Genomic DNA, 17,759 nt, shown 5'->3' with positions numbered 1-17,759 from the left:
GAAGAAGAAGTTTATATTCGAGTTCAAAATTAGGAAGTCTTTTCACCGCAACAATGGAAGATGTAGATGCTGTATCAAAGCTAAAGAATTTCTTAAAAAATTGATTTTCAGTCAAAACAAGAAATCATAAATAATGGAAGACTTGTGGAGTTAAAAGGTTAAAGTTCGGCGATGATCTGGCAACTGATCCGTGGTGTACCATGCCTCCACCTGGAGACTGATGGGATCGGCTCCAGTAGATCGTTTCATTCCCACACCGAAAAGATGTGGGCACAGTCTAATGTGAAAGACTAAACCGAAGAAGTCTCTTGGATGAGAGGTGAAGCTCTCAGTTCTGAGAGACTGATAGAGAGTTTGCAGCGTCGCAGGTTCTGTCCCGTAAAAGCAGCAGTTGAACTCCGAGCCAGTAGAAGGCGCCAGTTCTTTGCACCTATCACAATTTCGCCGGGCGGGATTTCCGTAATATTATCAAGTATGGCGAAGACGTATGATTATTTGTTTAAGTTACTATTAATCGGTGACTCCGGCGTCGGGAAGACCTGTGTCCTGTTCAGGTTTTCAGAGGACGCCTTTAACTCAACGTTTATCTCCACTATAGGTATGGTTCGAGTGAAATTAACTGCGTCTTTCTGTCTGTTTACAATATGGCAATGGTTTCTCCTTTAGGCTAAGGCTATTTGCTGGATTGCTTGCTGTGCTAAGTAGTGTGTCTGTAATGCAAATTGTAATAGTTTTTCATGTCATAAATATAAGTAAAACATTTATAATTATGTTTCGCATGAGGCTAATATTTTAACACAAATGTTCGACGTTAGCATTTAGCCAAGTCGTTCTAACGTTAGCTATCGGCCCCATCCTACAACCTGCAAGATACCGGTAAGCCTAATATGTAGCACATTGTAGCTAATTCGTTGATCAATTACAAGAAGAGTGCTGCTGCGTTATTTCCATTTTAAGAAGCCAAGACGCGTTTTATTCCTAGTCCATCTGTCATTTCTGGGGTCACAACAATGTCAGCCGATGCTTGAGAGACATGTTTAAATACCCAATATTTACGATTGTCATGGGCGAATTCTCTCATCCATCCAGGCATTGATTTCAAGATTAGGACTATAGAGCTTGATGGTAAGAAGATAAAGTTACAAATATGGTAAGATTACTTTTATTCATTTATTCTGTGACCGCAGTGCTCATTACTCAAACTGGGCACTAGTGAGTCCAAGACTCCTTTTGGTCTTTATAATAGTTAGATTGGTTTAAATTAGATGCATGTGAACTTTAGTGGACATATTTCTGTCTTAAAGGTCCCATATTATGAAAAACTCCCTTTTCCCATGTTTCTACAATACTATGGAGGGTTTGGGTCATTATCAACCCAAAAATAGCTAAATAAACCATCCAGTTAATCCTGCGTAGATTGTGTAGGTCTGTCATCACCTACCGAAACGCGTCTGGAAAAAATCTTTGTTAATGTGACATCACATTGTTAGAATGTGCACAAGATGTGTGTGCCAGACTGCCACAGATATTTCATATAAGTGTCTGGGAACAGCGTTGACTTGTGGAAAAAGAGTATAATATGTGACCTTTAAGTCACAAAGCAATCATATTAATATTCATCATAAAAATTACTTGGAAAAAGACTAAGACACAACACCGACACTTGTTGAATACAGACCTGCTATATTATGAGAAGGTGCGCTACCACAGGTACGGTAATCATCCCCGCTGTTCTTCTACTATCAACAACACTGTCCACATACCATGTTTTAATATTATTATATTATTTCCATTTGGATTTATTTGAGATTTAGAGATTTCTTTTCATCTTGTACTATACCTGTTACTGCCGCATTGTTTCTCCACTTTTCTTTTGCTGCTGCTGGAACAAGCAGTTTCCCCCTTTGTGGCATTATTAAAGTCTCGTGTCTCTTTAACTATGTTGAAAGACTAATTTGATCTTTCCACCTAAAAGTTATCTTTGAGAGCATAATTATTCTTGCATGTTCTGCTGCTGAACATACCATGATGCCACTGTTTGTGTTGGCGTTTCTCAGGGATACAGCTGGCCAGGAGCGCTTCCGAACGATAACAACAGCCTATTACAGAGGAGCAATGGTGGGTGTCTTCATATCTTGACGAACGAAACCTGAAGCCACATCGCTTAAGATACCATCATCACGTGTGATTTATACTTCTTACAGGGCATCATGCTTGTCTATGACATCACTAACGAGAAGTCCTTCGATAATATCAAGAACTGGATTAGAAACATAGAGGAGGTATTTGCCGCCTGAATAATTGTCACTAAATGTGCCTGTTTCCTCTTAAAATATCAAACATTTAGTGAATTGCTTTCATCTTGTTTATTCTCTTGGCCTAGCATGCATCGTCTGATGTTGAGAAGATGGTCCTCGGCAACAAGTGTGATATTAATGACAAGCGACAGGTTCCCAAAGACAGGGGGGAAAAGGTGAGCGGCTTGGTGGTAAAGCCGATGTTCTGTCATTGGGTACAAACGGGAGCCACTTGTTCAGCGTGGCGTCGACCAAGTTGGACGTTGTTGGAACTTTTAACTATGAAATAAAATGTCACTTTATCAGTGGGTTGGGCCACGAAATGAGGAACGTGTGCTGGTGGCTGGGGAGGGCCCAGTTTTAACCTCAGATCACTGCCGAGGTGCCCTTGAGCAAGGCACCTACCTCGCCATCAGACTTGGCAACATGTTGTAAGCTGGTAATTATCTCCCTTTCAGCTTGCATTAGAGTATGGAATCAAGTTCATGGAAACAAGTGCAAAGGCCAACATCAATGTGGAAAAGGTATGTCGCTATCTTGTCTTGTTAATGTATCGACGGGCCGACTGCTATCAATGTGACGGATATTTGGTATTTGTTCTGGTTCACAGGCCTTTTTGACTCTGGCCAGAGACATCAAAACAAAAATGGACACAAAATTGGTATGAAGATCTTTTTTACAATACAGTAATGCGTATTTTAAAAGTTCTCACGAGTAGCATTGTGCATGAGCACGTTAAGCTTTCTGGGGATGCTGAGCCAAAAGCTCTGAGCAGCCGAGAATGACCTGCTTTTGTGTCACTTTTGCAGGAGGGAAACGCACCGCAGGGGAGCAGTCAAGGAGTCAAGATCGCAGAGCCTCAGAAAAAGAGCAGCTTCTTTCGCTGCAGCCTACTCTGAGGACCGATGCTTCGGATGTTGGCTGCTGGACATTAACAGACTGTGCTCACCCTTAGTACTTCCTTCCCCTTCCACAGGAAAAGACATCACATTCCCAATAGAGGTCTTCCTTTTGTCTCATCCTCTCCAAAAAGCTTCCAACAAACAGTACATCTTTCCTTTATTTTTCCTTATGGAGCTCTGATTTCATGAGTCAGACGACTCGATCGATCAAGGATATAAACAGGAGCCTTGTCCAGGTTCTTCTCCCACAAAGACGGGCTCCGACTTCCAATGTTAGTCTCTCTTTATACTACTCACTTACATTTATCGCAACTGGCAGCAAAACCGTTGATGAGAATCATTTTAATATGCGTCATGGTTTTGGGTCTGTAAATACACTTTCATAGATATTTAGACCTAATTATTATTTTCGCTTTTTCCCATTTGATTTCTAAATGACGGCCTGAGACTGAGCGGTTTGAACTGCGGAGCAGAGTTGCTTTCATTCTCCCAGCAGCTCCTTAACAGAATCGGAATTGCATAATACATTTAGACAGTCAAGAAGGCACGTTTGAAATAAGTTTTCGAATTATGTTCTGCACTTGTTTGCCCGTGGACCAGGACAGCCATTTGTTTTGGCCATGAATTAGCTCATTGCACACTGCCTTATCTTTTTCCTTCTCTGCGTTAGATTTCAGGTGCTGGGAGGCAGGTTGGCCACACAAAGGAAAAGTAGAATTTATATTTCTGCCTCTACGGATGATCTGCTTCATATTTATTTGCAGAACATTGCTAGGCTGACCTGCACCTATTATGTAGTGACCTACAGCAAAATGTGTGCATTGAGGGGCGTGGAAAGTTTGCCTTTTGTCCTTGAAAATTGACTAATTGATTAGCTGATATTAGAATCTAAATTTTCTCTGTTGCAGCTCTGAATAAGATGACTTTAAAGTATTTCCTTCCATTTTTACTTGAAGGTTTTTCCACTGCTCTGATTCACAGTTAAGCTAAATGAAAGTTAGCTCAACAACATTTAAACTTACTCTTAAAGTTTGGCACTGTTAGAACCTTCCGCTATCCAAGGAGTTCCCTTTGCATTTTAACAGTGAATAATGTTTTGTGTGTAGTTCTGTGCCAAAGTGATAGTTTTGCAATGCAATTAATTAGTTGCAAAGGTTTTTGAATCTTGATGGAATAAGGACCATACTTCCCAGATTTTACCAGACATAGTTATTGTAAAATACTTGGCTGTTTGGAATGCACTGATCCATTGTACTATCAATTAATGGAAAAAATAAATAAATAAGACTCAACATAATTCACCAGCTCTCAAATTCTAGGAGAGATATTTTCTTGTCGCATAAGAGCTGACCACAAGGTGGCACCACGTACAGTATGCATTAAAATCAACCAATATTTAAGAGGAATTGGAGATACAAATGTTTACTGTTCTAATTTAATTGTTGATGTTTTCTTTATATGTTTGTTACTCGTCTGAAAATGAAACTCCTCTATGCACAATATCAAGGGAGGATCTTCTCTTGCTTGCCTGCACTTTTTATTTTATTTTTCTGTGTCACATAACTTGGGTCCTCATGACTACTGTCGCCATTTGTCTTAACCACTAATACTCCGTTCAGTCTTGGGCAAGCCATGCATTGTGAATCTTGGACCTGTGCATATGTGGGCAGTGTATTTTTTAGTCATGCTTATTGACAGTTCAATGTATGAGCTTTCTGTTATTTTTATTTTGTGTCGTTCACTGAGCCAACAAGTGGATAGGATCATTTTTGCAGAACTTAATGTGAGATTAAGTAAGACGTTGTGTGGATGGTGAAATGTGAAGGTCGTACTTTTGTCTCTGTTTAGTGATGCTGTGTCTTTAAGTCTGAAACAAAAGAGGAAGCGACAGTTTCTGCTGTAACATTTTCAGCTGAAATTATACTTATTTTTTATTTCATATCCTTTTCTTAGGATTCCCATCACATGTTACAATATACATTACAGCCATGTTTGTATCCATCCATTGTGAAGTACACGGGGAGAATCATACATTTTCAAATAAATTGTAAATATCATGTTGACAAGAGATGTATTTAAGTTGTACTTTACTTTCTCAACCCATGTGGAAATGTATCTACAATTTGTAGGTATCTACTTATCATTTATTAAAAATACGTTTATGAAACTGCACAATTACCATCTTCATTGGTGGCCTGCAGATGAAACTGCAGTCGGCCCTGTGCTCTGACAGTAGAGCTGGTCTGCCTGCATGGCAAATGAACATTCTGTGACTCACTGGAATATTCTGGCATGAGTTTCTCCCACAGTTTGGTGTAACTGAGCCCCTTTGAACAAAACAAATCTACTGCTGATGAGCCTTGCCGTGATGGACGGTCGATGCCTCATAATGATCGATTGGCAGAATACACTATGGTGTCACTTCTGCATGCGCAGTAGCAAAAGAAAAATCACATTTGACCTCAGCATGTCAAAACACATCCAACCTGTTATGGGTTGTCTTGCATCCTTCATGGGAACATAAGTCAACATAATATTTAGTCTGGATGCTGAATGTCAAAGATTGATTACGTTTGATGAAGATAACAGTGGTTTGGATTATATCTGTTTCTACAAAATAAATCACAACGCCAAAGAACTCCCACTATTATTTGCTTTTTTTAGTTGAGATGTCAGGATTACGCCACTTTCCAGATGTCCTGCTGTGTTAAGTCCATCCTTATGTGATACTCTGGTTCAGAAAAGCATGAATGCTTCAGTTCTTCAGTTCCCTATATCCTTATGTGGAAGGTGCTGTGGACAAACATTTACAGTTTGGTTTGATTTCCTTGTTATAAATCAAATAAAAACAAATATAAGGCTGGGAAATGGAAGGACACAGACTTTAGATCACTATTATTGGTACAAAACAAAAATAATGTGCCTTAATATATTGTTGATGTGTGTATTTACCCTTCATTATATATTAAAGTAAATGGCTACCATGAGCCCACCTGAGGAATTCTGGAGCTCGAACAATCATGTGCTGGAAGTCTTCAAGCGACAGACGCCCGTCGTTGTCCAGGTCAGCCTCGTCCACCACCTTCTCACACACCATCCTCACCTCGTCCTGCGTCAGTTCGTTACGGGTCAGTTTGTTCAGGGTCTTCTCCAGGTCTGACTTGCAAATGAAGTCATCATTGTTGAAATCTTGCATAAAAGGTTAGAAACGAAGAAATCTAAAGGTAATTCATGTGGTAGAACTACTGATGGTTTGGACATGTCCAGAGGAGAGACAGGGACTGTATCGGTAGAAGGATGCTGAGAATAGAGCTGCCAGAGAAAAGGGCTAGAGGTCAACCCAGGAGAAGATACATGGACGTAGAGAGGGAGGACATGAGAGTGGCTGGTGTTGGGGAGGACGATGCAAAGGACAGGGTGAAGCGGAGAACATTGATTTGCTGGGGCGACCCCTGGCGGGACAAGCCGAAAGTACAGTAGTAGTTCTACTTTTTTGAGTATTTTACCATAAATTTTGAAAGCATAGTAGGCCTTCAGATCACGAGGTGCCGTCTCACTCAGGACAGAAAACATGTCCAAGAAGTCATCCAGTGTCATGTTCCCCTCTCCATCCTCGGAGAAAACCTCGGCAATCCTCTGGCGGAATGGGTTATCCTGGACAGGTGAGAGACATGGGTCTTTAGTGCCGCCTGGTAGAATATTTTGGAAGCTATTCATTGCGCTGACTGTAAAGTGTTTGTTGGATTAGAGGGCGGCCCTGTCCTTTATGATTGTCTCCATGGTCACAGACAGAGTTTTAGAAATATTGGGGTCCCAAAACGGAGCCTGTGAAAGGGGTTCAGTGACATCATAAAATATTAGTCAACTCTCTGGCTGTGTCTACAAACTTATCTTTTACCATCTATTTGTCCTTACTCATTTTAACAGTCGGAAACCTGTTTGGTTTGTTGACAGAGAACCACGTGCGTTTGAGGAAAGGATCTTCTCACCTGCATCATAGGTTGGTGTTAATCGTAAGATAATCCCTGTTTTTAACACAATACTAGTGCTAATTTAAGGAAAATGTTTTCTGACTTTTATTATTTAATCATCTACAGAGGATTGAATCTTGCTAACTTCAAAGGTCTCTGTATATTTCTGATGTCCTGGACAGACTTCACAGCATTACTCTGCCTTCCTTAGAATGTCAGTGTCCGTTCCCCTGGGTTGGATGGTGGCACGGGTTCGGAGGTGGTGGGTGGCCTGCTGTGCCCCATGCCTCTGTACTGGCCTTAGTTCGTCGGCTGTGTCCGTGGTTGTTTCTGCGGGTGGCCCCCGTGGGGGCCCAGGGGGTCGTTCTCTGGGTGTTGTTGCAGCTTGGGGAGTTCTGGGGGGGCCGTGCTGCCCTAGCTCCTTCCTTTGGTGGAGGTTTCATGCATGCCAGGTGTAGCAAACCAGCACCTATCGAAACGCAATAGTCCCCCCCCCCCGGACTCGGAGTCAGTGGAGGTTGCTTGGTTAGTATCTGTGGCTCCCTCTTCTTCCTCAGATCTCCTGAAACCTAGTTTAGACTTTCCTCTCGAGACCTTTGCACAGGTGTTTAAGGATAACGCTTTGAATTATGGTTGGATGAAAGGGGCAGAAACAAGGAGCACAAATAAATCCACTGCATTTTCTCTTCAGAACACTGCCTATGCCTCACTTTTTCTCTGTCCGTCTTGTTGGTTCCATGTTTCACCGAGGGATGGCACGGCCCTCAATGGCGCAAAATAGGAAATGGAACGTAATAAAACATATTAGGCTAGTCTGCCAAGAGGGCAGGTGACGGTCAAGATTACATGAAAAATAAATGATTGACACCATGTATGTTGTCATTTTTGAGCACAAATACAGACAAGTAAAAAGAAAGAAAAAGCATGTGTCAGTGTCGAGCTTATTTGTGGATGTTTGTTTTTTGCTGTCAGTGTGTTCACAATCATATTGATCATGCAAGTGTCCCCTAAGGGGCTCATTAGCATTCTTCACGTTTAAAAGAGTCAGGTAACAATATAATCTTCCAAAGAATTCTGTCGATTAGTTGGCTATTAATTATGGATTGGAAACACAGGGAGCGAACAGGTCGACAGGATGTGTGTGGATCAGTCAGCCTACCTTCAGCTCCGGCATGCTTCCAATGAGCTCATATGGTAACTTCACATCTGGCTGGTTGGTGTAGTCAAGGGGAACGAGCTGTGGTGCCAAATCCCGATACCGGTTAAAGAGCCTGGAGGCGGTTTGAGAAAATTACTGTCCATATTAAAGTTTCTCGTACCGCTATTATATCAACAGTTATTATTTCAACAGTCCACAAGAAAGTATTGGAAAATGAACTCCATTACAGCGAAACAAGTGAAAGCTGTATTTTAAATACCATGTGATCGCCATGGTAGCCTGCCCCACAGTAGGACAGGTCTCCTGATGCTGTGGTTTAATATTACAGTGTGGTATTGTGCAGAAGAGTACAAATATTTGTACAGTGTTACACCAGCAATGACTCATAACAAAAAGCATTATCTTCTTCAAATTTGCTCACCTGAGAATTTCTTTCCTTGTAAAATATGTGCAGTCCTGTAAATACATTCACACCATGGCAAAGAAAGTGAAGCCATTGCAAAGAACATCAAGATGCAGCTGTTGTTATATATCATTTAATTTGTTGTTATTGTATACGGTGTACCACACTAGGAAAATACAGACTTGTGAATTTATTATGCAGAATGTCTTTTTAGAGCAGCCATATCTAAAGTATTACAGTGATTCATGTCAGGATAATCACACATTTGTCTAAATATAAGAAGCAAATGAAACATTCAGTTTATTTATTATAGTCAATATCTTCATCTTCATCTCAACTAGGGATTCTGGTGGCTTATTGATAACCGACTGATAAATGACCATTAGAGTGAGTCTCAACCAGAAACAAGCCGGACTGACACCAACCTGATAAGCATCCAGCTGCTGTGTGGTAAAGATGGTCTGTTTATTCCCCATGTCTGAGTGCACAAACTGCAAGCTCCCAATCCATTGCTGCTCCAACATGAAGTCCCTTTTTAATGGTGTATGGATATGCCAGGTATGAAAAACTGGGACAAAAGCAAGCCAGAGCCAAAGAGTAGATCAGGTGTCGGGCTGCCGCAGGTCCTTTGGTTCCCATTATAATGGCAGCATTTCATCGTTTTCTCCATTGTGAATAGCAGCCCCTTTGACAATGAATAAGGGCTGCCATCCAGCATCATGCCAAGTGGTATCAACCCCCTTTAGTGCCACTCTATGGCCAACGCCTCAGGCACTGCTCAGGTTACACTCTGTAGAGACAGGCTTTTATGGTGCATAAATAATCCTTTTGATGCAAGACAGGTTTTGTTCTGCCGAGACCTCGATGGAATATTTCCACATAGATCAGGTATGTTGTCGCTGAACTCTAACTAATCTTTAAAAATAACACCATTATTTTCAAGACTAATCTATTTTAATGTCACCTTATTTTACTTGAGCAAGCAACCAAACTTCACGTGGTGTGTCCCTGAGTAAAGGGGCAAAGTTTAGAGATGTTCCTCTTCCACAAAATAATGTTGAAATTCAACCTTGTTCCATTTGAAATATTCAGCGCAGCACAGCAGACTTCCATCTGAACAGTTTTAATTCTAACTATTTAACCAATTCAGGAAAGAATCCACAGTCTGAAGGAATTTCAGTCAATGATTATGTTGTAAGTTCAAATCTCGTGTGTTTAACGATTTGCAATTTACCTTTTTAATAACAATAAAATCCTAACCTTTAGCATTTTTCTGGTTTAACATTGGTCATTGGGCTCTAATGTGCGATAAGGGGACATGCAGGTTTGGATCTACCGCTCCATGTCATACTCACCCATGCGGCCTAGAACTACCAAAGCAATCATTTTGACTGCTTTCAAAATTTGCAACGTCATAACTTGGTTTAAAAAAAAAAACCTATGTAACAATGGGATACTGACTTTCCCTAAATGTGTGTATATATTATTCTAACATTGTTTTATGACTACCGGTACCTCGAATGAGCAGTGAAATTGACTGCATGCGTTTTACAGGACGTCATGTGTCACTCTTTGCTACATTGTCCTGCTCTTTCTCCTTCTTTATTGTCTATTTGTTTTTGAGGCTCTGTGAAGCTAAAACGTTATAGCTTCACTCTAAACCCAAGACAGACGAAAATGACAAGTAGAAATAAAACGAAAGTTATGGAGGCTTTAGCCTTGCTTCTGAGACTTGGTGAGGAAGACTCTGATGGAGGGTGACCAGTCGTCCCGCATCGTGCCGGATTGCACAGCATTTTTATCTCAAATCGCAAATAAGCAAACCAAATTGGCATCGCAACAGCAGAGTGTCTTCAGTTGGCTGGCCGCCCCCTCACAGCATTTTGGAATGTTCATAATGGTTAATAATTATCATTGTAATTATTGTAATAAGGTCTAATGATGACACCAACCTGTTTTGAAAGCAGGATACATTGTAAGAAAAAAGGACACTTGTGCGTGGGAGCTGCACAGGCGGGGGGGGGGGGGGGGGGGGGGGCAGGTTACCTGAGTTCACTGTGAGTGATTGTGAGCCATAAGCAAAGCAAATTGTCATCGCAACAGCAGAATGTCTTCAGTTGGCTGGCCGCCCCCTCACAGCATTTTGGAATGTTCATCATGGTTAATAATTATCATTGTAATTATTGTAATAAGGTCTAATGATGGCACAAACCTGTTTTGAAAGCAGGATACATTTGTTTTGTCTTTCACAGAGATCATTGTTGCAGTTCGAGTCGGCGTGCGTCATTTCAGAGACGTTATGTTGTGTCAATGAAATAAATGAAACACTCAATCATTATAGTTTTCATTTAGTGGCCTGATGTTTTTTTTACCTATTCCACCTATTTTTTCTTAGATCATTATAACAATAATCCAAATTATAATGTCCAAGCAGTCAAAATGACTGCTATGGCCATTCTAGTAGTTGCAGAATTCTAGTGTGTTAAAGATGGAGCGCAAACAGAAGAAGAAACGGTGAGACTGGGGCAGATATTTTCTTTTTCGAGCGACGCACGTTTTCCAGAGGATGAAGGAGGAGTTGTTTGTTTTTGACGTCGAGGCACTGAGCTCAGACGTCACTTTTGAGTATATGGAGCAGCAGACATTGCTGCACTGGGAGAGAAGTGTGAAAGAGAACTTAGTTTAATGAACCGTATTAAAATAGCATCCAGAAATGGTCTTGAAGTGTTTGGGTCAGCCGATGCGCATAGAGTCACAGATGCAGGCAGGGGAGGACGTCAACCGCCTTCCGTACCAAAACGGCCTTAAAAATGCACCTTTCTGAGGGGCAGAAACGGAGATAGTCATCACAACTCTCTCCTGATCACCCCCCCCCCCCCCTTTTTTTTTGTCCACCTACATTATACATAGTATGTGTATTTTTAATTTATTGTTTGTTTTACATCTGTGGTGTAATTTATTTTTATTTTATTGTTATTTTGCATCAATTGAGTAATTTAATATTAGTTTTATTTGTATTGTTAAATGTTGATGATTTATGTACGAAGGACTTTCAACGGAAACAAGACTGCAAGGGCTTTATTGAAATGCTGTATTTGTACTGTAATACATGCTACTGTTTGACTGTACTTGTACTCTAACATTCTATCTAATAAATATATTCATCATCATCAACACCTATTCCACCTATTCCAATTTTTCTTAGATCGTGATAACAATAATCCAAATGATATACAAATAATGACCATAGCAGTCAAAATGACTGCTATGGTCATTCTAGTAGTTGCAGAATTCTGGTCAACCGAGTGTTAAACACGTTTGTAAAAAGTTATGATACACCTTTTTGCAGGTTTTATGCTTTGCTATGTTTTTTGAAACGTTTCATTCTCACAGGCTCCACCTTCTCTAAAGCAGCTCTGCTGGGTTTTTCCTCGCCAGGAGCGATAATAGTCATCAGTTTGTTTGTGACCATGACTTGCTCATCAAGTTGCTGTGAAACGAGGCACGTCTTATTCCAAAGCTTCTTTGCTCCTTGCTGACAATATTCTGTGTTATTTTTTGGTTTAATTTTGTTTAAAAGAAAAGGCCTGGATAAAAGAAGGATATTAACTTTGAACTGAGAGAAAAGTAACAAGACAGAAATACCTGGAATTTTACAGTCTTTAATGGTTTGAATTATTTCTTCAATGCTGTTGTTTTCTTGGTAAAACTGGTTCCATGAGACGGTGCTATGTCAACAACTTATCATTATCGGCATGGTGGCATATTGGGTATCTTGATATTGAATGCTTATTTATCTTCCCTATTGTAGGGAGACAATTTCTTTTTTTTTTTCTGTACAGCAGTATGAAAGAGGCGATACTGAACTCTGACCTGAACACAGTGGACAGCACTGATGTCCAGGAAACCCATGCAACCCTGAAGATGTTTAAGCGTTTGAGTTTGGATTCTCCACCAAAGAGCAAATTTAGTAATATTAAAGGTTTACTCAAGAGAAATGCGTTTGTCCTTCTCACTATAACAACTATCATCATAGGTAAGTCTCTACACAATTTTGATAACTTGAACTTTTTCCTCACCTTATTTGTAGTATTGATAAATTACTCTGACAGTATTAATAATCTGTATGACAATAATAATAATTGTAAAACTAGAACCGCACTCATCCAGATGGTGATCTGGATGATCACCAAAAGGTTATAAATTGTTCTTGTGAATTTTTAACTGATTTTTGAATCAGTAAATGGGGGATTTTAATGTTAAAATGTAACGTCATTCTAGTTCGGGGTCATATGAAATTCGGTGGTTAGATAGAGATCCCCACCCTACATGACTGTGTCAAATTGCATAAATAATATTCAACCGAGATATTGAGTAAAGAATTTTGAAGTTCCATTAACTGCAATGTTACCAAAAATCTCAAACTGTTCCATAATCCCGGATCTCTTGTGGATCGTCACCAAAATGTAATCATCTGTTCCTGGTAACATTCTCAACATTTGAACATAACACCATTTTTTGTTCTCGTTCTTGCCTTGCATGCTGTAGATTATGGGGTTGGGGTTTTTTTTCATGGAGGCTATCTACCATGATTGAGATGCTTCTATTTTAAAGTTGTTCCTAGAGTGCCTGCAGCACTTTTGACAAGATAATCGATTTGGGAGGGACTAAACTCAGTGTAGGAATCAATGACCAAATATTGTAAATAATGTATCATATTTTATGTATACACAAATATTCAAATGACTCACATTAATTGCTTTATCTGAATCTGTCAAATTATCTTGTCAATTGCAATTAATTCATTACATTCATATTTATGTTTTTCTCATTAATTTAATTTTTAATCTGTAAGTTTACTGCTTCTGTATGGCCTTTAAATAAATCAGTTTTTATCCGTTGGGCTTTTTGTGCTTGAGTTTTGGGGAGTGTAATAGTCAGTCATTGTGTTTGGGCTTTTTTTTTTTTTTTTTTTAGCACAAATTGATAGGTTCCAATTGTAGGTGGGAGGGACAAGGTGAGGAGCGGTTTTATGGCTAATGTTGTATTGCTTAACTTAATGTTGTAGCGCTTATACCTTAATGTTGTTTATTGCTTACCTTAATGTTGTTGTCTTTTTTAATTTGTTGCAGTGCTTCTATTTGTCGTAGTTGTTTGTACTTCAGAGCCACTGTAATATTCCCAATCCCCCTGGTGGTGGAAACTAAATGTCGCAGGCAGCATTTAGGCAGAAAATGCAGCAGAATGTAAATGGCTAGAACTGTATCTGTTCAAGTGTTAAAAACAATAAATTACTTTATAAAGCTACTTTTTGTTATATATCAAGCTTTTAATCTGCCACAATAATGTAATGAATTTAAATGAAAATACCTCAAATTGAGAGCTTTTCTCAGCAATTTTTCAGTGAGATTAAAAAAGAGATTAATTAGAGATCATAATTAATCTCTTGACAGCAATAATTAAAATGAACTCTGCGGATTCTGCTAAGAAGTCTGTGTATGGACCCGGAGCATGGTACACTAACAAACAGAATTTGTCTTTTTGACAGGCATTGGATTGGGAATTTCTCTTCGATCCATTAACATGACAGCCAGACAAATAAAATACTTCATGTTTCCTGGAGAGATATTGATGAATATGTTACAGTTGCTGGTGATTCCTCTCATTACATCCAGCTTGATTACAGGTTAGGTCTAATATATTACATTTCCTCTGCACACATACTGTACCTTCTAGACAATGAACATTTTTATCCAAATGTATTTTGGCAAGACAATGTTTGATCCATGATTTAACAGCTTAATCTTTTTCCACTACATTTTCCAAGGGAGAAAATTATATTACAAATAGTAAAATCACCATTTACCGCCTTCCAAAGTTGATTGATTCTGCATAAAGTAGCATTCATATGCTGCAATGTTTCAGGTATGTCATCGATGGACATGAAGGCTTGTGGGAAAATCGGGGTCCGAGCTTTCTGCTATTACGGAGTGACTTCCTTCATGTCAGTGTTCACTGGCATTATTCTAGTTGTCCTTATCAAGCCAGGGAACGGACCAACCAATACCACAGCAATCTCTGGAGGCCAAGTCCAGCCTGTGCAGCCTGAAGACGCTTTCCTGGATTTGATCAGGTGGTCATCAAGAAGTACCAGTCGGCTCCGTCAGGTGACGCCATTCAGTCTTAAGTAATAATAAAATGCTCTTTTGACTTGCAGAAACATGTTTCCTGAAAATATAGTGACCACGTTTTTTCAACAGGTAAGATCTGTAGGAGTTTTTTTTTCTTTTTTCCTTATGATACTTGTCAACAATTGTGATTTTTGTCTTTTTCTTTTATTCAGTATAAAACTGTTTACTTGGAAAACAAAAGTCTTGATGCCATCAATCTGACCCAAACAGGTGAAATCAGTGAAATAGAAAATTGTGACTTTAATGAAGTTGTTTAATATTTATTATTGTTGTTGTTTGTTATGCTGCTGTCTAATGGTATTACTGGGGGCCCCATAGATGACAAAATGCCAGTTGGTAGCACCATAGTAACTCCCAATATTTTGGGATTACTAGTCATCTGTGTCGCCCTTGGCCTCATCCTGAGAAATATGGAGAATGAGGGAAAACCTCTGAGGGATGTTTTTGACTGCCTGAATAAAGCCAGCATGCGTCTGATCAGCATAGTCATCTGGTAAGAACAAGAAGCTGTAAATATGTAAAAAATATATAACATGATTGACAATATTGGATATCAATAAATCACAGAAACTCTGGAAATGTTACAGTCTCTGAAATAAATGCCAGCTTTTACTCCCTGCAATGAAAATGTTTACTCCATCTTACTTTCATCCCACAGGTATTCTCCATTAGGAATACTCTTCTTGGTTGGAGGACAGATTTTGAAGCTGAAAGATGTTGGACTTATAGGTCGCCAACTTGGTTTATATTGTGCAACTGTTGTTACTGGCCTGTTAATCCACAGCTTTCTCACCCTGCCTCTCATCTATGTCCTCACCACACGTAAGAATCCCTTTAAGTTTATGGCTGGCATTCTCGAGCCTCTCGCTACTGCCTTTGGGACTTCATCCAGGTGAGTTTGACCTCTAGCTTACAGACTACTGCTCGTACATTAAAAAAAAAACCTTTTGGACCTATGGGAGAACCGGTCCTCTTAAATACAATGTTGCCTTCAGAGAAAGTTGCTTTTTTCCTTATAAACTCCTTTATACTTCAATGAGCCTTTGTTGCATGTTATGGTTCATGAATCAGGAATCGATAAATATGATGTAAAATATCTGTGGAGATTAGATCTCTATGTTGAAAAGGTCAGCAGTAGGAAAAGCATAAAGACTTTTGGCCTATTAAACTAAAAATCCCTCTCGGACGAGAAACATCTACAAGCTTTTCCTACGAGACCTTTTGATTTCATTCAACACAGAGATGATGTGAAACCTTCTGCTTTGCATATCATCAACTAAAACTCTAAACACTGTATATCCATCAGTTTTTATGTATCCCCTCCCCCCGCAGTGCTGTCACCCTTCCTATCAGCATGAGGTGTCTGGAGAACAATCTCCACATGGATAAGCGGGTGACACGTTTCATGTTGCCTATAGCGTCTGTATTGACCTTGGACGGCACGGCACTTTATGAGGCAGTGGCTGCCATATTCATTGCCCAAGTTCATCATATGGATCTTCAAGTGGCTCAAATCATCATCATCAGGTACAGTTAAATGCACGTTATAAATATCACTTCAATCTCATGAATCTCATTGTACCGTTTGAAAACAATTTCTTTCATACATTTGTTGTTTCAGAGTTTCAGAGTTTTCTAAGAATTGAGTCGTTTCCTTTTAATTAAATGAATTAACAGTTGTTCATCATTTTATTTGAACAGCATCACTGCCACAGTTGCAGCAATTGGGGCCACGGGTATCCCCCAAGGTGGGGTGGTTTCTATGGCAGTTGTGCTGTCATCTGTAGGACTACCCCTTGATGGCATTGCATTCATTATCGCAGTTGACTGGATGCTGTAAGTGTCTATTTATGTATTGCCAGAATTTGAGCAGCAGCCAGTCTTGTTTATGGAACTGCAACAAAGTAATATAAAACAATAGTTTGAAAATGTACTGTCAAGTTCGTGCTTCTACAACTTACACAGGAAGTTTCTAACCTCAGAGCTTCTTTGTTGATAGAGATCGTTTGAGGACAACCACCAACGTGCTGGCTGACTGTGTCGGTGTGGGTGTCGTGCAGCACTTCTCTGAAAATGAGCTCCAGATCTCCTTTTCTGATGAAGAACACTTCGTGGAACATGATAGCATGGCAACATGTAATGGACAGGGAACACCACAGTGCTCTGCACTTGATAATTTTGACAAGTGAAGTTTTTGTTTTACAAGCAGATTTGTGTTTCGTTAAAAGTGAGGATGTTCTAGACTAGTCCATCCATCCATTTTCTACCTCTTATCTGGGTCAGGTTGAGACGGAAGCAACAGGGTAAGCATGATAATCCAGACATCCCTCTTCTAAGAAAAACCTCCAGTTCATCTGCAGATGTGATTCTTCATTTGTTTTAATTGTTCGTCATATATAAAACTGTAATGTTTATAGACTAGGTATGTTATGTGGCGAAGAATTATGACAGATTGATGATTCCTGGCAATACAATAAAAACAAACACAAAAAATATTCAAGATTAAAAATGACACTTGGATAAACTAGCCAGCTCTCAATGTTGGTTGTCAGATGCTATATTTTTAATTTAGAACATGTATTTTTTTTTCCTTCGGTTAAACATCTCGCAAATAAACTCAAGCAACAGTCTATTGTTTAAACAATTTATTCTGTCTAATAAATCGCAAGAGAAAACTAAAATATTTGCACAACACATTTACATCTTTCACAGGATATCGCTTCTATCACTGCCATATATTATCATTTGAATATTTATATTTACATATATTACAGTGCCATATTTAGCACTCTCACATCAATCGTTAGCTGCAATTGAGATTTAAAGAGCATCTGAA

The 17,759-nt window shown here is 39.5% G+C and overlaps 3 protein-coding genes across 3 annotated transcripts; 2 read left to right on the top strand and 1 right to left on the bottom strand.

Moving 5' to 3' along the window:
• Window positions 1-471: 471 nt before the first annotated feature.
• Window positions 472-3,196, top strand: LOC137904622 (ras-related protein Rab-8A-like). The gene is made up of 8 exons (XM_068748821.1): window positions 472-598; window positions 1,090-1,150; window positions 2,058-2,118; window positions 2,205-2,282; window positions 2,384-2,473; window positions 2,756-2,821; window positions 2,908-2,958; window positions 3,107-3,196. Exons 1-8 carry the CDS (start codon window positions 475-477, stop codon window positions 3,194-3,196), a joined length of 621 nt encoding a protein of 206 aa, XP_068604922.1. The 5' UTR covers window positions 472-474.
• Window positions 3,197-5,970: 2,774 nt separating this feature from the next.
• Window positions 5,971-9,453, bottom strand: LOC137905119 (calcium and integrin-binding family member 3-like). Its single transcript, XM_068749350.1, is given in 8 exon segments — window positions 5,971-5,992; window positions 6,193-6,388; window positions 6,706-6,853; window positions 8,330-8,441; window positions 8,751-8,785; window positions 9,158-9,269; window positions 9,271-9,294; window positions 9,296-9,453. Coding segments are annotated over 8 exon segments (807 nt in total).
• A 3,094-nt stretch (window positions 9,454-12,547) lies between these two features.
• LOC137905117 (excitatory amino acid transporter 1-like) lies at window positions 12,548-17,471 on the top strand. Its single transcript, XM_068749348.1, has 10 exons — window positions 12,548-12,768; window positions 14,281-14,418; window positions 14,658-14,865; window positions 14,950-14,992; window positions 15,076-15,133; window positions 15,242-15,416; window positions 15,582-15,815; window positions 16,256-16,450; window positions 16,625-16,759; window positions 16,923-17,471. Exons 1-10 carry the CDS (start codon window positions 12,579-12,581, stop codon window positions 17,110-17,112), a joined length of 1,566 nt encoding a protein of 521 aa, XP_068605449.1. The 5' UTR covers window positions 12,548-12,578; the 3' UTR covers window positions 17,113-17,471.
• Window positions 17,472-17,759: the final 288 nt, after the last annotated feature.

The sequence above is a fragment of the Brachionichthys hirsutus genome, chromosome 15 (genome assembly GCF_040956055.1).
Source record: "Brachionichthys hirsutus isolate HB-005 chromosome 15, CSIRO-AGI_Bhir_v1, whole genome shotgun sequence".
In the NCBI taxonomy this organism is placed as follows: domain Eukaryota; kingdom Metazoa; phylum Chordata; class Actinopteri; order Lophiiformes; family Brachionichthyidae; genus Brachionichthys; species Brachionichthys hirsutus.
Note: the sequence above shows the minus strand (reverse complement) of the source record. Positions and strands in the feature narration are given on the sequence as shown.

Coding starts and splice junctions, on each gene's coding strand:
- LOC137904622 (XM_068748821.1), top strand. CDS start 475: ATGGCGAAGACGTATGATTATTTGTTTAAGTTACTATTAATCGGTGAC. Junction 1,151..2,057: donor AAGATAAAGTTACAAATATG/GTAAGATTACTT, acceptor GGCGTTTCTCAG/GGATACAGCTGGCCAGGAGC. Junction 2,283..2,383: donor GGATTAGAAACATAGAGGAG/GTATTTGCCGCC, acceptor CTCTTGGCCTAG/CATGCATCGTCTGATGTTGA.
- LOC137905117 (XM_068749348.1), top strand. CDS start 12,579: ATGAAAGAGGCGATACTGAACTCTGACCTGAACACAGTGGACAGCACT. Junction 14,419..14,657: donor TACATCCAGCTTGATTACAG/GTTAGGTCTAAT, acceptor GCAATGTTTCAG/GTATGTCATCGATGGACATG. Junction 15,816..16,255: donor GCCTTTGGGACTTCATCCAG/GTGAGTTTGACC, acceptor CTCCCCCCGCAG/TGCTGTCACCCTTCCTATCA.